The sequence below is a fragment of the Epinephelus lanceolatus genome, chromosome 22 (assembly GCF_041903045.1).
Source record: "Epinephelus lanceolatus isolate andai-2023 chromosome 22, ASM4190304v1, whole genome shotgun sequence".
Lineage (NCBI taxonomy): Eukaryota > Metazoa > Chordata > Actinopteri > Perciformes > Serranidae > Epinephelus > Epinephelus lanceolatus.
Window position 1 is genome coordinate 9,730,339 of NC_135755.1, and position 24,683 is coordinate 9,755,021.

General features: G+C 40.6%; 1 protein-coding gene across 2 annotated transcripts; it reads left to right on the top strand.

Annotated features, from left to right (window-relative positions):
- Window positions 1-2,697: 2,697 nt before the first annotated feature.
- LOC117272910 (E3 ubiquitin-protein ligase TRIM39) lies at window positions 2,698-24,683 on the top strand. 2 transcript variants are annotated; one of them, XM_078164472.1, is made up of 16 exons: window positions 2,698-2,829; window positions 10,714-10,855; window positions 12,865-13,123; window positions 13,301-13,509; window positions 13,643-13,747; window positions 16,419-16,514; window positions 17,919-18,152; window positions 18,276-18,423; window positions 18,686-18,733; window positions 18,998-19,024; window positions 19,578-19,642; window positions 20,224-20,334; window positions 20,589-20,707; window positions 20,880-20,945; window positions 23,831-23,927; window positions 24,022-24,683. In XM_078164472.1, the coding sequence occupies exons 2-16, from the start codon at window positions 10,715-10,717 to the stop codon at window positions 24,169-24,171; spliced, it is 1,875 nt and encodes a 624-aa protein (XP_078020598.1). In that variant the 5' UTR covers window positions 2,698-2,829; window position 10,714; the 3' UTR covers window positions 24,172-24,683. The 2 variants fall into 2 exon arrangements, with proteins under 2 accessions (XP_078020598.1, XP_033507953.1); XM_033652062.2 differs by lacking the exon at window positions 20,880-20,945.

Sequence of the window (24,683 nt, forward strand, 5' to 3'; positions counted from 1 at the left end):
CATGAGAGAGTGAGGACAAATCACACAAAGATACATGGAGGCGGCAGAAAGCACAATTCCCACAACTGGGAGGATTCCCACGATGAGAGGAACTAACTTTATCCTTCATGCCATCACCGGGCCTCAGTCACGTAGAGCTAAACACAATGTTCAGACCGCGGTGAAGTTACTGTCATTAAGTTACTGTCATTAAAATGCACATTGTGGTACCATAACAATTATTGAGACATAAATTACAGGGTGGAGCAGAGAAAGGACATTGTTCCTTTTTGTTTTAAAGCCAATTAAAAATTAAGTTAATAGGCTATTATTGTCTCATAAAAAGTAACACTGAGATTTAGGTCAATACGTTTGCTTACTATCTTAAGTAGGGCTGAACCAAATGCTTCGGAGCTTAGTAAACTTGTGGAGGAAACTAAAAGGAGGAGGCAAGTGTCAGACATGAATGAGACTAGTATTGTCAGCGCACTCATCGACTGCCGCTTCAAGCAGTTAAACTGGCTGTCTGACGAGGAAAAGGAACAGTTGAGATGGATTGCGCAATAGTCCACCTTACACCCTTCATCCCCCCAGGGCCCATTGCATCATGTCAAATCTTTGAACATTTGCAGTTAGTTATCACTGAAGCTCAAAAGCCTCAAGATGGTATTTTTCGGACAGCCCTAGTTTTAAGTCCTGTTCACACAGGACTAGTAATACCAGGAGACTTTATGTGATTTAGAACACCACGCTTTTTTTCATGCACTAGCAAATAATAACATAAATAATTACGAACTATTTCAGTTAAAGAGTTCAATGGCTAAAAACTCTAATATTGTCTTACCTGATACAAGGTTGTTTCACTCCCTCTTGACTAGCCATTTGTTTACTTTCCTCACTTTTTCTCTTCTCATGCACAGAGCTGATCTGCAAATCAGAGTGATTTCATTCACCAATGGGCTCCAGGGCCTAATCAATATGCTGAATCGACTGAAAAAAATCTGACAAGGGCCGACAAGGGAGAATGGCACAGGACACACCACAAAAACAAGGGTGGCAGACGCGCTTTGACCGCCAAACATTGACTGATGGCCAACCATCAGCTTCATTTGTCAGGGCCCCTAAATGTGACCTTAAATCACATGGGACTAATGTTATGACATGACCTCTGTGTTTGGCTAAATATGGTTGGTATTTGCCTTTTCTCTACATAATATGGACATGACAGATTTGCCAGGGATTAAGATCAAAGACAACCTCCGCAATTATTACATATTACTTGATGTCCCCAGGTAATACTATTCCCTATATGAATCCCAGAAATAGTCCAGGATGTGTTTAGCTGAACTTCAGAAGAAAAATTTGCCTTCCAACCACTAAAACTCTTATTTGCAGGTAATATTGAACTCGCTAACAAGAAGTCACCAATATGTCCAAGGCCCAGTTAACGCCTGGTACTTACATGTGTTCTGGGTGATCGGATCACCAGTGAATGTATTCAATGCGTTCTCGATGCATCTTGAGATCTGATCGCTCAGACAACATGACATGTGGACACATATAGGATTTTCTAAACGTAAATCCAGCATTTGGTTTAGTGTTGGGCAGGTAGTTCACAATGGGTTTATCGAAGCTTCTTTGCTGAAAACAGCTGCCTGATTTCACTGGATACGACTGCAAGACTCAGCTGATTTTCCGCAGGTTTTAGACATATAGATGTTGCTTTTAAAACTCAGAATGTTGTCACTGTCTCCTCCACCTCCTTGTGCATGTTTGTGACAGTCATGTGTTGTATTCAGTTAGCATTAAAATCAAGGTTAGTGGTGTAGAGAGAAGGAATGTCAAAAATAAGATTTACAGTTAAAATATTAGCAAATTAATTTTTGTTCTCTCTGCTCCAACAAATATTTGAAATTTGTCTGGAAGTGTTCATGATAAAATAAAATTTATGATACAAAATATCTACTAAAAAGGATTCTGCAGATTTTCATTTTGGATCACCGCTGAAAACAATTAAAAAATCAGCAGATTGTTCGTTTGGGCCTGCTGATGGAGCCCGGTCTCACATTGAAGTCGGCGAAATCCGGCGTCGGAAACCAATGAAAGATGGCGTCTTTTACCGTCGGCATGATATGTGGCCAATTGCTGTTATAGTTCAACAGCACCTGGCAGCGTCAGGGGGAGATGTAGTGGTACAAGGACGAAAGTTAAGGCGGGCAGGAGGGGTGGTGGATGGGTCCAACAAACACTGACTGTCACCTTAGAGAGCGGTGTTCGCGTTCCGTTATTATAAAACCAAACCCTGTTCTTTTATCCTAAACCCAACCACGTGTTATTGTTGTTGAAGAAAAAACAAACAAACTCTATTAGTTGTGTTGTACCGACATTGTGTGTTTATTTTGAAAGAGACTGTATGTAAACATTAAATTTCCTGTGAAAACGAACGGTTATGTAAGAATATTGATTAATTCAGTGTTTTGTGGTTTTAAAAAAATGGGGAAATGGGCTACATTGTCCCTGCCTGAGGCCAGACGAACATAAATCATGGAAATATAGGTTGAAGGTTGAGACTGCTGCCACTTGACCTACTTTGTGTTTCCACCTCAACCAGTCCTGCCACATACAGCGGGACAGGTGAGTGGGCGTGGTGTGACTTTCCTTTCCATGATTGAGGAAACTGACAATCGAACACACACACACCTTTTATATGTCACAGCCTGAGAAGCAGGTGCACTTCATACGTGAGGCTCTGAGCGATCAAGGCACGACTTCTAAAGATCAAGACACAACAAACAACGTTCTCTGGTGCTTTTTGGATCTATTTTAAAATCAGACCTATCAACTGACAAGGTATCAACTTTTACTCTCTTATTCCATGTTTAATGCTTATCTGACATAGCTAAAAAAAAAGGTTACTGACAACAGACAGCGTCACTCAATGGGCCTTAAATGTCAAAAATCAGACAGTATGCATTGTTTACTGGAGTAAGGCTGCAACAATTACTTTGATGTCTTGTTTGCCCAAAACCAAAAGATATCAATTTCGACTTCGCTAAAATAGAGAAAAGTAGCAAAACCTCACAGACAATGGACCTCATGCAGGAAATCATGTATGAACAAATTTCATCCTATTTTGTTCGAATTTGAAATTTATTCATATCTTGTTAGTTCACATTAATTTCTGAGATCCACCAATACTTTGCTATTTCTGCTCTTCTTTTCAGTAACGGAAAATTTTATAAGTAGTCGAGAGCGCTCTTACCAAGAGAAGAGAAAGGCATATGGTTTTCATACTTCATACTAACTATACTGGGTCCACTGATCCCAATTACTGTAATTTGAGTTACTGAGCGTCCCTCTGCTGGTGGAATGTAACTAAGTACAATTAGTTAAATACTTTACTTAAGTACAAATTTGAAGTACTTTTACTTTACTTGAGTCTTTTAATCCTATGCCACTTTCTACTTCTACTCGGCTACACTTCAGAGGGAAGTCTTGTACTTTTTACTCCACTACAATTATCTGATAACTGTCGTTAATTCATAATTTAAGATTACAAACCATATAAAAATACAAGTGCAGCTGCAATGATTCGTCAGGTGATTGGAAATTCAACTAGCAGCTATTTTGATAAACTTTTGAACCATTAATGAAGGAAAGACAATTCCCGCACAGTCCCGTTACTTGCAACGAACCCTATTAAGCAAACATTTAAGTCGTCAGACCCTCATCAGGTGAAGAAGCTTTTCTCAGCTCTGACCTTTTCTACCCTTCTTTATCTGATGAAGGTCTGACAACCGAAATGCTGTTTGCTTGATAAAGTTTACTGCAAGTAATGGGACAATGTGCAGGAATTCTCTTTCCTTCATCAATAGTTCCGGTTTAACAAATATGAGGATTTGCTGCTTTTTCTTTTAATGATTTTGACTTATTGAGTTAATGTACATTTTTCTGAATCGAGTACTTTTACTTTTAATACAGTTTCCTGATTGAACTTACATATTTTGACTTTTTCAATGCAGGACTTTTATTGTAGTAAAGGTTCTGAATACTTCCTCCACCGCTGCTGCAGATATGACATTTACAAGCATCATAAATGTTTTGCCATCGCTGGATTTTTGATTGTTTCCCTTTAATTTAATTTAATTCTTTTGGAGTTTAACAGTACATCTTTTCCATTACTGCTGATCTCCTTTTTTTTGGTAGTATCTCTTCAATTCTTGGGCATGTGTCAGAGTCTTTGCACCCAGTGGGTGTTAAGCCTAGTTCACATTACACAATTTTCACCCTGATTTTGCGTCGCGGAGAATATCGTAATCTTTTGAGTGTTCATACCTGGCGATGTACGTTTCTGTCAGCGGGAGTCTCACCAACTGCATTACGACCTGTGTGTGTACACCACAAGATTTCTCCACTGAGCCCTCGCCGGCAGAGCCCCAGATAACGCGGTGACGTCACCAAACTACATTTTTTAACTTGGAGACGACACATCGTAAAGGCACTGATATTCTTCCCAGTGTTGAATCAGGCCTGGGTCCAAACACAACGTGCTCCCCGTGATCCTGTGGACGCTGACGTTGTTGTTGCTTGCTGGCTTATCAGTGTTGCCAGATCTTGGGAGAGAAACAAGCAACCCAGGCTATGGAAACAAGCCCAAAAGAAGCGACTATCATGCATTTAAATAACTTATTAGAAGGATAAATATAGAGAAAGGTGACGTTTGGAGAGCAAGCCCAAATAAGCAACTCTACTTTAGAAACAAGCCCAAAGTCGCGGCTAATAAGCAGACCCGGCAAGTGGTAACCCTGCGGCTTGTCGTCCTCACATTTCTTCTGTCCTCCTGCGTGCTGACGTGGGACGTATCCTGCCTCTCATTGGCTGATGTTCTTTGTCAGTCGTGTCAGACTTCTCCAGTTTTCTAGCATGCCAGATATCCAGTCCCAGTCACAGACAAGGGGCAACTTGCTCGTAGGCTTGTTCACACATGAGGACTCATTGTGGCAGACTATCTGCTCACTCACCTCTGACCCAAGGTGGCTCTCAAGATCCTCTGCGACGTCAAAGTCGCGGTGAAAATTGTGTAAAGTGAACTAGGCTTTACCTATGCTAATAGGTTACTTACGATCAAGTAGGATTCATCACTCAGTACACCTGGGTAAGAGCAGATTTAGATCGTTTCAAGTCTAAATTTAAGTTCCAGATTAACTTCATTTGGAAGCAGCAGTACGGAGGTATAGTCATATAACAGTGAGATAAAATGTTGTTTTTGGAGCATCATTTAAAGTAAGAGTCTGTAACAGTCATGCAATTCGTTCTGGAGTGCCCTTTAGGTCACGTCACGTCTTGCCTATCATCCTTCCTGTTATTAAGATGGCTGGGGTATCTCATTCAGGTGTTGTTAACTTGTTATTGATAATATTAATGATCAAGAGCATAGCTTGCTTGTGCTCTGTGATTTCTTAGCTGCAAACCAGTTTCCTTCAGGGTAAGTAAGCTTAACACTGCAAGACGCAATGTTAAAAAGCACCTTGTGGCTTACTCTAATCGGATTAACATTTTTTAAGACACTCTTTTGTAGCCTCAAGGCCACTTTGTGTTCATGTCTGGAAACAACACTTTGGCCAAGTTGAGAAAACGTTGGCATGATTTCAATGGGTATTAACAGACTAGTATGGTTATTTAATCGCACCTGAAGACTATTGATAATAGAACTGTTGTTGGCAAAAATAGAACAAAAGGACACGAAACACAGAGGTTAAAAATCAGGAATTAAAAGGCAAAGCTCTCCTATAGAATTATGTTTTAAGCAATGACTTAAAAACAGGTAACGTGCTAGCAAGCCTAATCTCCTCAGGCAGAAAATTCAAGAGCCTTGAGACCTTGATGGCAAAAGCCCGGCCACCTTTAGTTACTAACCTCAATCTAGGGACAACTAGTGAAGGTAGGCTTGAGGATCTCAGGTCACGACTTGGAGCACAGGTAGTCAGAAGGTCAGCTATGTAACTGGGGGCTAAATCATACTGAGCTTTAAAAGTTACTAAAAGAATCTTAAAATCAATTCTGAAGTTAACTGGCAACCAGGAGGGAGGCGAGAGTTGGAGTGATATGTGACCTACAATTTGTCCCAGTTAAAATACGAGCTGCACTAGTTGAAGCCGAGCTACTGAGGATTTACCGAGGCACGTAAACAGTGCGTAACAGTAGCTGAGGCACAAGAATACAAAAGCATGAATAAGCTTTTCTGGGTCAGGAAGAGACACAGCTGATTTAATTTTGGTAATATTTCGTGGGTGGAAGTAGTAGGATTTAAGCATGCCCCCAGTTTGGAGAAGCAGGCAGCTAAGCGATGTACTGCTGTGGATGGGGGCAGCAGCAAAACATACTTTAGCCACCTAAAAAAAATCAGTGTATCAAGTGTTATATTGGGAGTATTTTCACTGCTGTCAGACAGCCCTATCCAACAGGGAGCCGACTTACTAATGCTCCCATCAAAGCCACCAAACTCCTTTGACTCAAGCAGTAATTTAACCTTGGAGAAGACAGGAGTTGCTGGTCTGCCGCTGCCTGGATCAGATAGTTAGTTTGTGGTACATTAGTGTTTTAAAGGGTTGGTTCAGATTCACCAAAGTCACACAATCATGACAAAGACCAGCAACTCTTGCGTTCTGCGGGGTAAAATTACTGCTTTTGTCAAAGGAGTCTGGTGAATGTGAAGACAGCATTAGATGGATATAATAGTTTTAGTCCTCTGTCGTTAAAATACATTTTGTTGCTGCCCCTGTCCACAGCAGTACATTGCGTGCTTGTGCGCCTGTCTGCTACTCTAAACTGCGGACGCACTGACTGCCAACTGCTGTATGTAATACACTGACTATGGATAGGTACGTCCTACAACCACACTTTAGAAAAGCCGAACTATCCCTTAAGCGACTCACAAGTCATTTATTTCCTTTTGACCCCTCCCCGGGGTATAAGGGACAAACAAAATAGCAATAACAAATCAGAGCAGGCGGCAACCAATGTACAACAAAATAAATAAAACAGAATTAGTGTACATACGTACAAGTCAAAGCAAATCAAGAGAAACTATTAAGGATTTTCTTTAAAAGTTTCAACAAATTTGACAAAACCTTTACTTTTCAAGATGACATTAACTTTTGAACTTGTAAATATTTGGATTTACTCTATAGAATTGTCCGACCAGCTCTCTTCTCTCTTTGTTAAAAAAGGAACACACAAGTACATAATGATATTCGTCTCCTCAATTGCCAGTCAAACAAAGAGTACATTGCCGAGGGACATTTTCACAGTCATACCTGCGCTCAGAGATAGGTAACTTATGATTTCCACACCAAAACAAATCCTTTCGGCAGGTCTTAACATAATCAAATAAGGTTCAAAAGTGAAATCTGTTTTAAACAATTTATAACTATCACATAAAGGGTTGCTTTGTAATTTCTCATGCCATCTCTGTAGTTCCATGTCAGATAATCTACGTTCAATCATTAATTTTAAATTCTTAGGATTCATCCGTCCAGCGTCATGCCATAAGTACGATAAACCACAATCATCAAGAATATTTTTAACTTTGGGAATCCATTTACACTGAAAAATATTGTCATCATATAAAATCTTAAAAACAATAAACACTGGAGGCCACATTAGCCACATCTTGCATAACACACTTGCATAATGTCCGACTGAGCTGAATTCAGTTGTGTTGCATTGTGGGTAACCGTGGATACCATGCGTTTGATTCGCTTCCCTCTGGAAGGCGCTACAGATCATTCAGAGCCTGAACAAACAGACGCAAACACAGCTTTTTCCCCTTGGCAATAAGGACTCAATGGTACTATGTGCCTATCCTGTTGGGGGTCGTGGGAGGTGGAGCCTATCCCAGCTGACATCGGACAAGAGGCAGGGTTCACCCTGGACAGGTTGCCAGTCTATCACAGGGCTGACACATAGAGACAGACAACCATTCACACTCACATTCACACCTACAGACAATTTAGAGTCACCAATTAACCTGCATGTCTTTGGACTGTGGGAGGAAGCTGGAGTACCAGCAGAAAAATAGTTTATCTTGTGACTTTTAAATAATGATTCGTTTCTATTTGACCTTTACTGTGTGAAAGTTAACATGTCTGCTCCAACAGTCTCAAAACAAGTGTCTGTTGTTGGCTCTGTGATAGACATGTAAGCAATCCGGGCTTATCATGTTTTTTACCTGGGACGTGTCTGGATCGTGTCCAGCCCCACCACATTACACTGAAACATGATAAGCAGGTGGATGGATGGAGTAGATAATGGAGTCAAACACTTAGCACTTATAAAAATGTGTACTTTCAGGATTGTTAGTATCACTGAAACAGTAAAATGTGTTGCTTCATATGTTTGTGACAAAAATATGTCACTGGAACATTTAAAAGTGTGTGTGTGTGTGTGTGTGTGTGTGTGTTTGCATGTACTGTGTGTGATAATGAAGGACAGAATCTTGCCCCACTTCATTCCTAACGTCTTCTGACCATGACAATCTGATCTACGACAACGGAGGTGATCTGTGTTTGTGTCTGTGTTATATAATGTGTCACATTATCTCCATTAACCTTTATTCTACTTTCTCTCCCTTTCACCATCTCCATCTAAAACACATACAGAGACCCTGGATTTTAACTCTACTCATTGTCTTGTCCAGATTACAATGGATAAACTGCTTGTTATGCAACCATTTCCACTTCTCGCCACTGTTACACTTAAAAGGTCAAACAGCTGACACCAGACTGCAGACACTGAAAAAGCACTACCTGTGGTGTGGCAAAAAATGCTTGTCCTGAAGTTCATTGCTTGAGTTAAGGTCATGGTGTTACAAGAAAAAAAGGTTTATCCCCTCAAGAGCATGTTTGTGTTGACATACCATTTGGCCTTTAAGGAATACCTCATCTGCAACATGACCATTTGTATATCAACCGTGTTCCCTGGAATTCCAGAAGAAAATGTTCTTTTTCTTGCATGCCTCCATGATGGACGGAGAATCCAAAAAAGGCTAACATTCTTGATGAATTGAAGTAAATGGAATCTGCCTTCAACAACAGCTAAACTAAATCAGAACACCTTTTTACAAACTCTCACACAACTCGCAGTATAATCCAAGTCTCACTCATATAGTCGTATGCTCAGTACTTCCCAAACACATGCATTTTCACTGAAACATTACTATTTTAAATGACAGTACAAATAGACTCATGCACGGACGAGTAGCATGCCAGGACGCAGGTTACTAGGATATTTCGCAATGTGTGGCCCATAGAGCAAGCGCACTAGAGACTTCCGGCGGCCAAGTGGCTAACTTCTGGTTAAGTGCTCCACTAACTTGAAAGCTGATTATTTAATCATGCAGCTCTTCTACACTTGTTAAATGTTATACTTGTCCTGTTAGGGGTCGCAAGAGGGCAGGAGCCTATCCCAGCTGACATTAGGCGAGAGGCAGGGTACACCCTGGATAGGTCACCAGACTATCACATGGCTAACACATAGAGACAGACAACCATTCACACCTACGGACAATTTAGAGTCACTGATTAACCTGCATGTCTTTGAACTGTGGGAGGAAGCCGGAGTACCCCAAGAAAACCCACGCTGACACAGGGGGAACATGCAAACTCCACACAGAAGGGCTCCTCCATCCCAAGGTTCAAACCCGGGATGGGGGTTGGGGGATGGGAGGAACCCCTTTGCTGTGACAGAGGATACTGCATGTCTACAGACGTATGTAGAATACATCCAACAGCAACTGTCTACAGCACAGAAATGCTAAGGTTTTCCTCCAATTTTAGGTTCATTTGAAAATGAGGCGATTCATAACTGCAGTGCCATGTCAAAATAAAAACAAAACTATGTCAATATATATTATATATAGGCCTTAGTGTGAACAGAAAGAGGACTGAGGCCTCATCAGAGCTTAAGTTGACCAGAAAGAGAACTGAGTACTCTTTCAAATGAACTGACAATGCAAACCCAAAAAGAACTGAGTCCCTTTTCTGTTGGTCCACTTTTTGGTGCACTTCAAGAGAGTGGGTGGGTGGTGCAGGTTTGTAATGCAGCTGGACAGAACCTTTCCCAGTGCTATGATACACTGGCGAACCGCACCTGTTGCAGCAGTATGATACACGACCAGGTGGAATCAACAGACTGCGGCCAGATAGCACCTGTGGCGGTGGTATGATATGCCACTGGATGGCGCCAAAATGCTGCCGGTGACGACTTCATATAAGGCGCTAAGAAAGTCCCTAAACGTCAGGTGGGTGGGTCTAACAAATCACAGACTTTCACCTGGAATCCAACTGTTTGCTTCCCGTAAGAATGCAGAGTCAAACCATGATGTTTTTGTCTAAACCCAACGATGCGCTTTTGTTGACAATCTGGCATTAGTTGCTGTGACTTGGAACGTCAACACAGCACTGAATATGCAGAAAAAGCATGGACCTCCTCACCTATTAAACTCACATATCACTGGTGAAACTTCTCTCCGACAGATGAGAAGATGCATAGGAAGGCATTTGGTAGTCTTTAGCCTCTTAAGGCCAGCAGCAGTGGGTGATTGTGACAAAAACAATTGGGAACAACTAAATGGGGAAACAATGCCAGAGTAAAGTAAAAACACAAGAGCCTTTTGCTTTTGTTTTGACTGTCTGACTGGTCTGTATTGATTCAACTATCTGTTGCTTTCCACAGGATGTCCTTAGTTGGAAACTTCCTGACTGACGAGCAGTTCCTGTGCTCAATCTGCCTTGATGTGTTCACCAACCCTTCGTCCACACCGTGTGGCCACAGCTTCTGCATGGCCTGCATCAACAGATACTGGGACGGATCTAAGGTGTGTGAGTGTCACATTGAAGTCATTCCAGAAATGTCTGAAGGTTGTTTTTCCTATGTTCTTGTCTCCTTGGTCTGCTTGCTTCCTTCTTTGTCTTTCTGTCCTTCCCTCCTGTCTTCTCTTTTTCACTCTGTCCTTGCTTAACCTTTGTTTACCTCCATTTCTTTCCTTCTTCCTTTAGTCCCTCAGTTTGTACCAAGAATTTCTGACAGTGTCTGTCCTTTTTTTATTCCTTTGTTTCCTCCTTTTCTCGCTCTTGTGTGCACTGTGTTTGTGTTGCTTTGGTATTTCTTTTGTGTGTGTATGACTTCATGTTACCATATAGCCTCAGTTTGTGCCTTTCGTGAACTAGCATACCTACTGAGGGCAGCCGCAGAGCCACCATGTGCAGGTGTATTGACCATGCAGCCCTCTTGTGGAGGCCCGAGATGTATGGAAGGGTTGAGACGCATGCCCCTAGTGATGCGAGAGATGGAACCAAACAGGGCCTGGAGCACGTTCAAGGACATTGCCGTCAACGTCACCGATGACAACATTTAATTTGTAAAACAAGAGAAGCAACTGTAGCCAAAACTATAGTTTACAACCAGAAATCATGGACTACCAAGACAATTATAGAGTAGCAATCTACGATGTAAGAAGAGGAAAATAAGGACTAATCTGCACTGCAAGAGTTGAAGGTATTTACAGGATCGCATTTTACTCGAGTCGTTCCTTGTATCCAAGTGGTTAAAAATCCCATAAGGAACAAGGAACTTTTAACTGGATATGCAAAAGTCTCTTGTTTCTGCATGTCTGTGCGTGACCTACAACAGCAAATGAGCCCATCAGTGTGAAGATAAGCTATTTCTATATAGTGTATATCCATACCTTTAGGAAACTGTCTCCGGGTCCGCCCCAGGTTGCTTCCAGGACGAAACGATTTACGGCACTCAGACGGCACACGTAATCTTACCTAGCTGCTTACATTTATAGTAACCCAACGTCCACGGGGAGTTAAAATAGCAGCAATCATCGGGTAAAAGTTCTGTGAAAGCACTCGACTCACCAACAGTCAGCCACGTCTCAGTCACACAGAGAAAACCCAATCCTCGGGAAGTCAGGAAATCCTTCAGGATAAATGTTTTGTTCGCTAGCATTCTAGCATTTATCAGCCCAATCCTGGCAGGAGCCGGCGGGTCCACGGCATTAGCTGTTCGGGGAGCCACACACAGAGGCCGCAGGTTGCGCAGATTCACCCCGTGCCAGTGGGAACAAGGAGAGCAGGGGCCGCGGGGCTGGAACACCTCATCCAGGCCAACGACAGGTACCAGCCAGGTGTCGACAGGGTCCAGCGAGTGCCAAGAAATAAAGAGGCGAGGCACCGCTCCATACTCAGTCCAAGAAGTCGTGGAAGTGCTCGCCAAAGAGGCCCTCAGCCTTACCAGCTGACCGCTGCGTTTACCCCGCCGGCGGTGGCGCTTACGCCGGAGAGGTGGAGCTGAGGCGCGGCAGTGGTGAGCTGGGATCCCCGATAGGAGCGGGGGCAGAGTTTTCCCGTCTTTTTGTTTCATTCATCCCCAAAACAAACACATACACAAGCCAGGTAAGCGTCTTTACGACAATATGCGCTAGAGCTCATGGGAAATGTAGGCTTCATTCCGGCAAAACACTACCGCTTTTGTCCACAGGGTCGCCAAAATCAACTCACAATCAAAGTTCCTTGTAGGGGCTTTAATTTCATAACATCAATGGTTAATTATATTTTATAGGAATGGATGGTTACCTCAACAACACATTAATACATGAGTAGCACAAACTGGGGCTGGTACCACAATGCATTCAGCAGGTTGTATAGGTTGTTTAAAAATCAACAAGTGATCCATTTATCTTTACGTACATCATATACTTTTCCACATTCCTTTTATCTTGTTTTCTGTCAGCCTTTCTGTCTTTCCTCTTAATTTATCATCTTCTTTGGTTCCCTTTTTCCTCTCCATCCATCCATCCATCCATCCATCCTCTCTCAGGTTTGTCAGTGTCCTCTGTGTAAGAAGACCTTCCAGAAGCGACCAGAACTCCAGATCAACAGGACACTGCGAGAGATTACCGATCAGTTCAGATCTATGACCGGAGGAGGAGTGGGGAGGGACAAGAGAGGGGGGAAAGGAGGAGGAGGAGGAGGAGGAAAAAACCATTATGTACTGGACAATTTATTTGATGAACTGAAGAAAAAGCTGCCTCGACCTCCTCTAAAAACATCAGCGACAATATCCTGTGATACTCAAGGTAAGATGTGACGTCTTATTAAACTGTAACATTAAAGTAACCAAGATAAGAATCCGCACTACTAGTGTGGCTAAAAATAAATGTTGTTAAGAAGTACAATAAGAAGGCTCACAGATGTCGTGCAGACTTCGACTTCCTTGATCTTTCTCTTAATTCTTGTATCTTCTATCTTGGAAGCTATGCCCATCCTGACACCACCAGTCACAACCTCCCTGGCTTCTTCGGTACCAAATGACAGTCCAATCTCTGCCCATACCAACCCCTTCGCACCGCTTCCACCGCCTCCCCATTACTCCCGCTCCAAGGGCCGGAGAAGGTTCACCATGAGTGGGGCTTTGAGCAGCTGCAGCCTCCCTGTCTGTGATATCCACAACAGAGGATTAGTGGTACAATACTTTAACGTACATTATAAACCAATATCTGTAATTGATTTTCAGTCTTTTACATTCATATAGTCCTTTGAGCTTACTGAGTAAGAAAAATGGCCTGTAAACTGTTTCACTGTCTCACTGATTTCAGATTTACTGTCGGACTGACCAAGAATCGATCTGTCCTGAATGTGAGCTCCACGACCATGCGGGTCACGACACAGTTACTCTCGAAGCTGAATGGATGGAAACCAAGGTGGGAAAAACAGAATGATGTTTGAGGTGAATCACTCAGACGTCTGAGGTTACTTCTGAAGTGTCTTTGTTTTAACCAGTGACTTTAAAAGGAAGAAAAACCACAAAGCACAAACTGTTGCAGAGCAGGTAATTGTTGATATTAGATAGCAAGAAGTTCCTCATGTTTGGAAATCTGAGCCAAACAAAGTGAATTTGATAAGGACACAAGGCAGTCTGGACTTGTGCCTCTGTTATGTAAGGAATAATACCGTCCAAGTTGTGCGTTTCATGATTGTAATAGGTGACGTTGAAGCAAAGAACCACCGAACATGAAGTGGTTCTTCACTTTTAGATAAACACAAGAGGCCAGGGTTTTAAAATCCAGATGAATTTTGAAACCAAGATAAATTTGACATCCTCAAGTCATGACTTAACCTACAAGAACACTGGTGGTTACACAAATCACCCTAGCTCTAAGTTCTGGTAAGGGAAACTTTGGTATTTTTTTAATCTGGACCTTATTTTCCCCTGTTTTGTATCTAAAGTCCCGTTTCCACCAAACACTTTTGGTATGGTACCTTTGGAACCAAAGGTAACCCTTCAGCCATGGTACCTAGACCCTAGTGTTTCCACCGCAAACAGTACCCTTAAACGTGGGCAGGGTTGTTGTCACTCATTGTATTTCCCCATTATTGGTGATTGTGACCTTGTTTATCGTCCACAAAACGAGGCTGCACACCGACATTTTCGGAACAAAACCTCAGGGGTTTAGTGTTGCCGTAACCCGACACAATGCGACCCTTTTTTTTCTCCGAGTGAGGATTAGAATATATTAGGTTCACATAACTCGACCAAAATAAATATATATATACTTGAACTTGAAGATCCACTCATTACTTAAAGTGTATGTCATTTAAAAACTAAAGTGATGGTCACAGTTGTCACAGTGAAATTTAAGCTGATGGATTCATGTTGTCAACTCATCCTTTCATTTTATAGTTACAGTTTACTAATAAGTCCTCTATTGACCAATCAAGGGACTGCAGTGTTCACAGCTCCACCTTTTAGTACCAGATCTGTGTGCTAGGTACCCCAACAGAGGGGGGACCAAACATGGGGACGGTACGGAGCGGTTCAATTGATACCATCCACAACTTTTCACAGTGGAAACGGAAAAATGCGTACCGAACTGAATTGAACTGTACCATACCGTACTGTTCGGTGGAACCGGGCTTAATTGACTAATGGAGACAACAATTTTTGAAATGTGTTCAGTATTGAGAGACAACGCTATAGCCATGGCAGCAAAAAAGGCTGCAATGTTATTGCTACAGACAAATGCACTGTCAATTTACGTCCATTTAAAGTGCTTGTTTTCACCACCAAAAACTTAAACCTTGCAGATCCGGTCTGTCTCGTTCAAGAAAAAGTCTCTTCTGATATCTAGCAGACTTTTTCATATGGTCAGATTTAGCTAAATATTCACACATGACCTCAAAAATCTTTTAGATAAGTTAGTTTAGTTTCCACCATTTTTTCCCCGTTAAAGGATGTTTTGGGGTTTTTTCTTATCTGCTGTGAGGGTCTAAAGACAGAGGGATGTCGTATGCTGTGAAGCCTCCTGAGGCTGTGATTTGTGATATTGGGCTATACAAATAAAATTGAATTGAAATGGGATAACACTAAGCTCTCAAACTCTTCTTGGCAATCTGCTCTTCAGCTCTTGCTAATCATTCTGCTATTGTCTTCCTGCAACAAGTCAATTTTGCAAGATTTTGGACGAGACTTCTCCTTGAGTGAGAGTTCGTCACCATAACAAACAGACCAGCGAAGGTTAGGAACAGAGTTTCATTTCTCTGTGCTGTCCTTTCTGTAATGTCTCCAGACACCTGTATCAATAATCTGAGCCTGTTAGTGGCAAAAACAAGCACTTTTAGTGGATGGAAATTGGTCATGTGCAATTGTCCGTAGGGATTACATTGCAACCTGTTTACAGGTTTCTTGCACGCAAAAACATGGGAAATAGCGTCCAGGTTGAAAAATACCTTAGTTTTCTTTTAGCTAAGCCTCACTGTTACGGTCATTACCCAAAGTTTAACACTGATGCATTGATTCAGAACTGCAATCAAATACATAAAGCCTACCATTGGTCTCTGTTTATTCTGTCTGCAATGACGATACACCTCTAGGGGCAACAGACAATATTTCAGACGTTCTGGTGCAGGCAGTGGATATCCGAGCCAAGACTTCCTCTTTGTACATCCTCAGTTGTCTCTATCAACCGATACCTGCTATGAATGCAGATAAATAACTAAAAAAAAAAAAGCTACAAAAAAGCTAAATTTTTGCCGGACGATAGCAGATAGGTTCCAAGATTGCATTTTAGCCAGTGCTTTCCAGCTCTTTTACTCTCCACCTGGACCTGCATTCAAACATGATTGGTCAATACTACATAGAAACCAGAACGCTACCAATACTAAAACCTTGTACCGCAGTCGTAACTAAAAGTTAAATACCTACGTTTATGAGCCCGGTTTGCAAAGAAGGAAAAAACATCTGTATTCAAAATGTCGCATAGCAGGCTAAGGATTGGAGTACAACTATAAACACATAGTGAGTCATACTCAAAAGTGTGTGTGTGTGTGTGTGTGTGTGTGTGTGTGTGTGTGGGCGTGTGTGTTTGTGTGCAGGGCCAGCTAAGTGTGTCGGAGCAGGAGATCCAGGAGATGATCAAACAGCGAATCAAGAAGATCGAGAAGATCAGACTGTCCGTGGCTGATCTGGATGTAAGTTCCTGTAAATGCCACAGGTGTGTCGCAAAACCTGTAAATCCTCCTGTCATCCCTTTATCAGCTTAAATCAGCTTTAATCTCAAACACTGTCACCAACTGTTTTTTCTTCTTTTTTTTTTTTTTTTTTTACTTAACTTTCATTTTTCTCCCAACTTCTCGGGGTTTTAGCCTGAATTTATGGGTCTCCATCCAAATGTTTGGTTTCATTAACAACTTCTGTTTTTGTGATTATTAGGGGTTTGACAAGTATGTTTTAAATTTCAAGGTTTCTTTTACATAATTTGGGGTTATTCATTCCATAATTTTTGGGACTTTACCCAAACATTTGGGTGATTACAAGATTTTTTAGGTTCTCCCTGACTTTAAGGGTTTCAGGGGTGGCCAGATATTCAGGGTTTTAAATTTACTTTGGGGTTTTACTCAAAAATGTGTTTTTTCAATTTTCCTTTTCTTTGTTTTGTTTTCCTGATTATGGATTTTCAGCATTTTAATTTCTTTATTTGAGAGGTTTATGTACACTTTACCTAAATTTCTTTTTGCATGAACAACATTTTTCAATTTTACCAGAATTTACAGGTTCAGTGGTTTGACTGGATTTTCTGGGTTTTACCCAAAATTTGGGGATTTTACCCAATAATTTTCAAGGTTTTATTTCTGTAATTTGGGGCATTTATAAGATTTTTGGGAGGGTCATGGTTCTCAAATTTCACAGTCATCCCTACCTTTTTGAGGTCTAACCAGTTTTTTGGGGTTTACCCAACTTTAGGGTTTTTAGCCCAAGTTTAGAAGTATATTTTCAAGGTTTTATTTCTGTAATTCTTGGTTTTTATAACATTTTTTGGGGGGTCATCGTTCTCAAATTCAACATTCATTCCTAACTTTTTCAGGACTAAATAGCTTTCAGGGTTTTACCCAACTTTTAGGGCTATACCCCAAGTTTGAAGCCTATTTTTTTAAATTTTATTTCTGTATTTTGGGGTATTTATAAGATTTATCGGAAGGTCATGGATCTCAAATTTCATATTCACACCAGTTTTGAGGGTTTTACCCACCTTTTGGGGTTTTACCCCCATTTTTTTACCCCAAAGTCTATATTCAATTTTCAGGTTTTTATTTTTGTAATTTGGGGTATTGATACCTTTTTGGGAGAGGTCAGGGTTCTCAGTTTTAGTTTCATAGTATTTCCCAACTTGTGCGATCATTTCTACCTGACTTTTGGCAGTGTGGGTTTCTGACATTGTAAATCTGGTCCAGCTCGATGCTACACATTCCCATTAGTTTGAGGTATTATACCTTACAAGAGAATATGAATGCAGCTGAAAATTTACACACTTAAAATGGTGACTGTGACAATGGTGTCTTCAAAGTTTTAACATCACAGACTCATAAATTCCCCAGCTGGCAATTGAGCAAGAGACGGCGGGCAGCGTGTGCCTGTTTTCTGAGCTGATGTCTGTCATCGAGCGCTCCCAGAGGGAGCTGATGGAGGTGATGGAGATGAGCAGGAGGGCGGCCGAGCATCAGGCCGACGCCCTGATACGACAGCTGGAGCTGGAGGTTGAAGAACTGCGGAGGAGAGAAAGCGCCCTCGCCGAGCTCGCCCAATCTGATGACTACTTGCACTGTGTCAAGGTTGGTGAGGATCCAACGGGGTATATCTGGGTGGTATACTTGCATAAAGCAGACATTGTGGGAAACCTGAGTGGACTTGTACTTGGACATTTGACTTGTATTCATTTTCCACCTACTCTCCAGACATTCCCCATGCTCTCCAGCCCTCCACCTGCCAAAGACTGGTCTGGGGTGTCGGTGAACTCTGACCTGGGGACAAGGACCATCTACAGGTCGCTAGCAGCGGTGATGGAGAGGTTCCAGGAGGAGCTAAAGGTTATCGCCGAAACAGGTCAGTGTAATACAAAAGCTAGTTTCCAAGGATTAAAAACAATAAAGACGGCCAGAGTAGAGTCAAAAGAGAGTTTTATGACAAATGACCTGTGCTTTATGAAAAGTACTCCTCTTCTTTAGAGCCAAACACAACAATAGATCTATTAAGTACTGAAATGCTGCCCTCTGGTGGTTAAGCTTAGTATGAGCCATTCAGTAGTGAATTAAACTTAACAGGCAAATGGTTGAGCTCCTGGTACAAGTCTCCTGTTCCTCTGCAGGTTTTCCTGCCTCAACATTGGAACCCTGTCCGATCCGACCACAGCCCAGTGAGTGTCCACTCCCACTCCACCTTAAGTAGGCTCGCCATACAGGTCAATACTGAACATAAACATGTGAATGATATCTGCCATCCACCTTTAATGTGCCAGATGTAAACCACTCTATCTATCCTACCTTAAACAGTTAAACACATACTGCACAAAGTCATGATCGCATTCCACCTCAAACAGGTTAATGATATAAATCTATACATTGTATTATACAGGAGTTTTGCATTGTTTTAATGAAACATTTCTGTTTTTTTCCTGCAGGAATAAAGAGAATACAGGAGTATGCAGGTACAGAACAAAACTATGGACAAGTTTTTGACTGAAGCTTCGAATGTCTGCCATCATATTTAATGAAAGAAAATCCTTAAACAAATCCTCAATATAATTAAAGGGATTTGTTGAATTAAGCAGATGAGTCTTTCTTAATATTATTATTAAATCAGCATCCTTTGATCCTGAACACCAATAAACATGGACTGAAACAGAATATTTCATTAGACAACATTATTTCTTTTATCTTTTTTCAATAACTTTTGGACTCGATCAGAAGAGTTGGAAACAATCCACAGCAGCCACCACTGAAATCTAATTCTACAAATAGTATAATACTAATAATTTAGTGTAACTTAATCGTTATCTGCAACTGTGAAGAAATACTGGGTTTAACTGCATGAATAAGCATCCATAAAAAAAGAGCTGTGCAGCGTTTGAATGTTGATTTACAATCGAATGTCAACATTATGAATGGATTTCTGAAGCCTCAAACTATTCAGTGCAGCCCTAGATTAAATATAGAATCATATAAAATTATTTATATCATGTTTTCTTTCTTTCAACACAGTGGATGTGACTCTGGACTGCAACACTGCCCATCCCAGACTGATTCTCTCAGAGGACATGAAGAGTGTGAGACGCCTGTTTAATTGTCATATCATAGAATGATTAATCATTCAGAGTGGATTTGTAGTTTTTAATTAGCAAGCATTAAAGGTCCAGTGTGTAGGATTTAAGGGAATATACTGGCAGAAATGGAATATAATATAATTAATATGTTTCCTTTAGTGTATAATCACCTGAAAATAAGAATCCTTGTGTTTTTTGTTACCTTAGAAAGAGCTGTTGATCTGTCTGTGCTGAAAAACACTGAACACTGAAGGAAGCAGAGGAAGTTTCATCTGGTTGCAATGTGCAATCCTCACCACTAGATGCCACTAAATCCCCTCTAAATCTTACACACTGAACCTTTACGTTATCCAGTTTGTATCTAACTCAGGGACTAAAACCTGCAGTCACAAAATCACTGTCTTGGTTTTTGGTTTGCAAAATTTTCCTTCCAGTTGTCTTTGCATAAATCACTGACAGACTTATGTAACAGTAATATAAATCACATAGAAAATGGGCTGCAGATGGTGGAGTTGCCCCTGTATCAGTAATCGTGTCCTCTGTCTGTGAGGTTCAGAACTGATGAACTGTGTGTGTTTCTGCAGGTGAGGTGTGGAGATCGACACCAGCTGGTTCCAGACAATCCAGAGAGGTTTGACAGAGTCGTCTGTGTTGTTGGGAGGGAGGCTATCTCCTCTGGGAAACACTACTGGGAGGTGAGAGGCTCTCTCCTATAAGTATGTATTATTTGACAAAGAAAACTCACTTGAGGAAAAAAAATCAGTTTTTCTGAATTAATGAGATTATTATCTCAGAATGTGAGAAAATCACGCTCTTATTTACGCCGCCACTCCCTTCCACTGTACGAAAATGAAGCCAAAGTATCTCAGATACGGCTACTGCCATCTTGCACTGGTGGCATCATTTGGAGCCAGAGAGCCAGATTAAATGTCCTTTATCCTGTGATCAGGTGGATGTGGGCGGGAAGACGGACTGGGATCTGGGCGTGGCCAGACAATCAGTCAACAGGAAGGGGAAGATTGAAGTTACTCCAAGCAACGGATACTGGTTCCTCAGCCTGAGAGACAAGTGAGTCTCGCCAGTCGTTAGTGAATTTCCCCCAAATTGCATGTTTTTTTTTTTGTTTGTTTTTTTGTTAGACTTAGTCACGGAATTCGAGTTTTGATTGGTTGCTTCTTACAGCTCATTGTTTTGCTTTTCTGACCTGTCATTACACTCTCATGTGCCTTGTCTCCTGCAGCAGCGGGCAGCTGTTTTCAACAGATAAAAGCTCAGGGTTCCTGCCGTCATGGAAAATCTGGAAAAGGCATGGAATTCCACTGTCTCATTTTCCAGGCCTGGGAAATTCATGAAATCAGTTAAATATATGGAAGTTTTAGAAAAGTCATGGAATTTTGTTGTGTGTAATGAAAACAATTGTCACAGTAATCTTCCATGGATAACCTTCCACGTCATATAACACAACAGCAAATTTATTTTCAGTAAGCTAGCTGCTGATGTAACATAGTTAAACAACCACAAACAAGTACCAAACGACAACAAGGAGACACAAAATGACTACAAAAAGACAGAAAACAACCATAAGTAAACAAAGTAACTACAAAGAGACACAAAACAACCACAAGAAGACACAAAAGGACTACAACAGACAAAACAAATACAAAGACACAAAGCGACTACAAAGAGACACAAAATGACAACAGAGAGACACAAAACAACCAGAAGAAGACACAAAATGACTACAACGACTCAAAGCGACTACAAAGAGTCACAAACCATCCACAAGCAGACTCAAAACAACAAGAAGAAAACACAAAATGACGACAAAGAGACACAAAATGACAACAAGAGACACAAAATAACTACAAAGACACAACACAACTACAAAGAGACACATAACAACCACAAGAAGACAAAAAATGACTGCAAAGAGACACAAAATGACTACAAAGACTCAAAGCGACTACAAAGAGACACAAACCAACCACAAGCAGACTCAAAGCAACCACAAGAAGACACAAAATGACCACAAAGAGACACAAAATGACTACAAAGAGACACAGAACAACCACAAGGAGACACAAAATGACCACAAAGAGACACAAAACAACCACAAGGAGACATAAAATGACTACAAAGACTCAAAGCGACTACAAAGAGACACAAACTAACCACAAGCAGACTCAACGCAACCACAAGATGATGACAAAGAGACACAAAACAACCATAAGAAGACACAAAATAACTACAAAGAGACACAAAATAACCACAAGGAGACACAAAATGACTACAAAGAGACACAAAATGACTACAAAGAGACACAGAACAACCACAAGGAGACACAAAATGACCACAAAGAGACACAAAACAACCACAAGGAGACACAGAACAACCACAAGGAGACACAAAATGACCACAAAGAGACACAAAATGAGTACAAAGAGACACAGAACAACCACAAGGAGACACAAAATGACTACAAAGAGACACAAAATGAGTACAAAGAGACACAGAACAACCACAAGGAGACACAAAATGACCACAAAGAGACACAAAACAACCACAAGGAGACACAAAATGACCACAAAGAGACACAAAATGACCACAAAGAGACACAAAACAACCACAAGGAGACACAAAATGACCACAAAGAGACACAAAACAACCACAAAGAGAGACAAAACAACCACAAGGAGACACAAAATGACTACAAAGAGACACAGAACAACCACAAGGAGACACAAAATGACCACAAAGAGACAAAAAACAACGATAAGCAAACAAAGCAACTACAAAAAGACACAAAACAACCACAAGAAGACACAAAATGACCACAAAGAGACACAAAACAACCACAAGGAGACACAAAATGACCACAAAGAGACACAAAATGACCACAAAGAGACACAAAACAACCACAAGGAGACACAAAATGACCACAAAGAGACACAAAACAACCACAAAGAGAGACAAAACAACCACAAGGAGACACAAAATGACTACAAAGAGACACAGAACAACCACAAGGAGACACAAAATGACCACAAAGAGACAAAAAACAACGATAAGCAAACAAAGCAACTACAAAAAGACACAAAACAACCACAAGAAGACACAAAATGATGACAAAAAGACATGAAATGACTGCAAGGAGATTAAAAACAATTACCTCAATAAAACGCAAATGACGACAAAAAGACACAAAACAACCACAAAGAGTTAATGTAGTCCAAAAACAGAGCTATTAGTACTTAACAGTTAACAGTTAATACTGGACTTGCATTCATTCATCAGGTGGACACAAACACAACTCCAAATGAATGATGAAGTTACTCTGTAACTACTGGATGTGTAGATAAGCAACTGTTTGCTTGTTCTGCTGCCACCAAGTGGCCAAAAACGTCTAGTGCAGCTTTATTCTTCTCAGCATTTGTTTCCTTGAAGTCATTTTCTTTTTCCAAAAAAATTTGGTATTAAATAATCTGATAACGAACCTCCCTCGTTGTAGGGGGTTATTGTTTACATAATCCTGTTTAAAAGCAATCTTAAATAAAAAACTATAATTTTTTTGCAGCAGAAGCTCAGATTTCTGTCATTTGCGTCATCATGTCATCCGATGGTGATGATGTCATTACGTTATGCCACAAGCGGTCTAAAAGATTGCAAAAAACGTGCAGTGGCGCCAAAGAAGCAGAGAAGCACGTCTACAGAAATGTCTGTTGTATTTTATTTCAATACTTTTATTAATTATAATAGTTTATTGACTTACATTGCATTTTAGCTTTTAGGTTGTACAGATTTAAGGGTTATGAAATACCAAAAAAAATACCAATGTAGGCATTTTTACTACAGATGAAACTATCAAAATGGCTTTGTCTACTCATAAAAATGAGCAAAAACTAAAAAAATGTACATTGTTTAAATAACGTAAAGAGTAGTAAGAAATATTTTGATCATGTTTTTACATTTAGAAATCTCTTGTATCAACATGTTTTATGTTAAGTAGGGTCTATAATACTAAAAATAATAAATAATAATAATAAAATGTTGAAAAATAGAGATAGTTTAGGCTGTTGTAAAATATGTGTGGTGAAAAATATGGCCGACTGTGACACCAGAGAAAATTTTGATTACTGAATTTGAATCAGCTTTTCTTTTGTCACTCTTATTTCCTCTCTGAACTCTCCACAGGAACAAGTACGCCTTTCGCTCTGAGCCGTGCACTGACGTCCAGCTGAGCCTCAGACCCCAGAGGATTGGGATATTTGTGGACTATGAGAAAGGACAGGTGCAGTATGGGAAATGCACTTTGCATTTTAAATTTTCTTGTCTTCAACCAAGTGTTTTCAGGTAACTGTGTGTGTGTCCTCTTGGCTCTACAGGTGTCTTTCTACGACGTCGATGCCAAAGTCCACATCTACACATTCAACGACACTTTCACTGAATGCATCTTCCCGTTCTTCAGCCCCTGTACTAATAAATCTGGGAAGAACGATGGGCCGCTGATTATAGCGCCAGTCAACATTACATAGTGACAGACCGACCAGGAGCGTCTCTAGGATTTGAAGACATTGGGGGCTCAGCCCAGACCTCTGACATGGGGGCAGGATTTTATTTTTATTTTTTAATAAACAAGCTCTATTTTTTTAATGCACCTTATTTACACTAAAAGTACATGTCTTGATCAAAAAAAGTAATGTGTGCCTAAAAAACAGTTTTTACTTTCCAGGTTAAAGGGGACCTTTAATGTTTTTCCTTTTTTCTGTCATTATAAACTTTTATTGGTGAGTTTTTACAGTAGAAAGATACGAAGTTTTGTCTTTAAATGTCTTCTTCTTCTTTTTGATACATATGCACTTAGTTGTCTTGTAAAAAAAAAAAAGACTCCTGGTTATACATTTTTTATATAAATATCTATTTTTGGCCTGTTAAACTTCCTGTTGTCCTCTGACTTTGTATAGTTAATAATGCCAATTAGACATTTGAGTTTTGTGTTGTAAATGATTTGCTGATCATTTGTTAAATAAACATTTTCTGATACAAA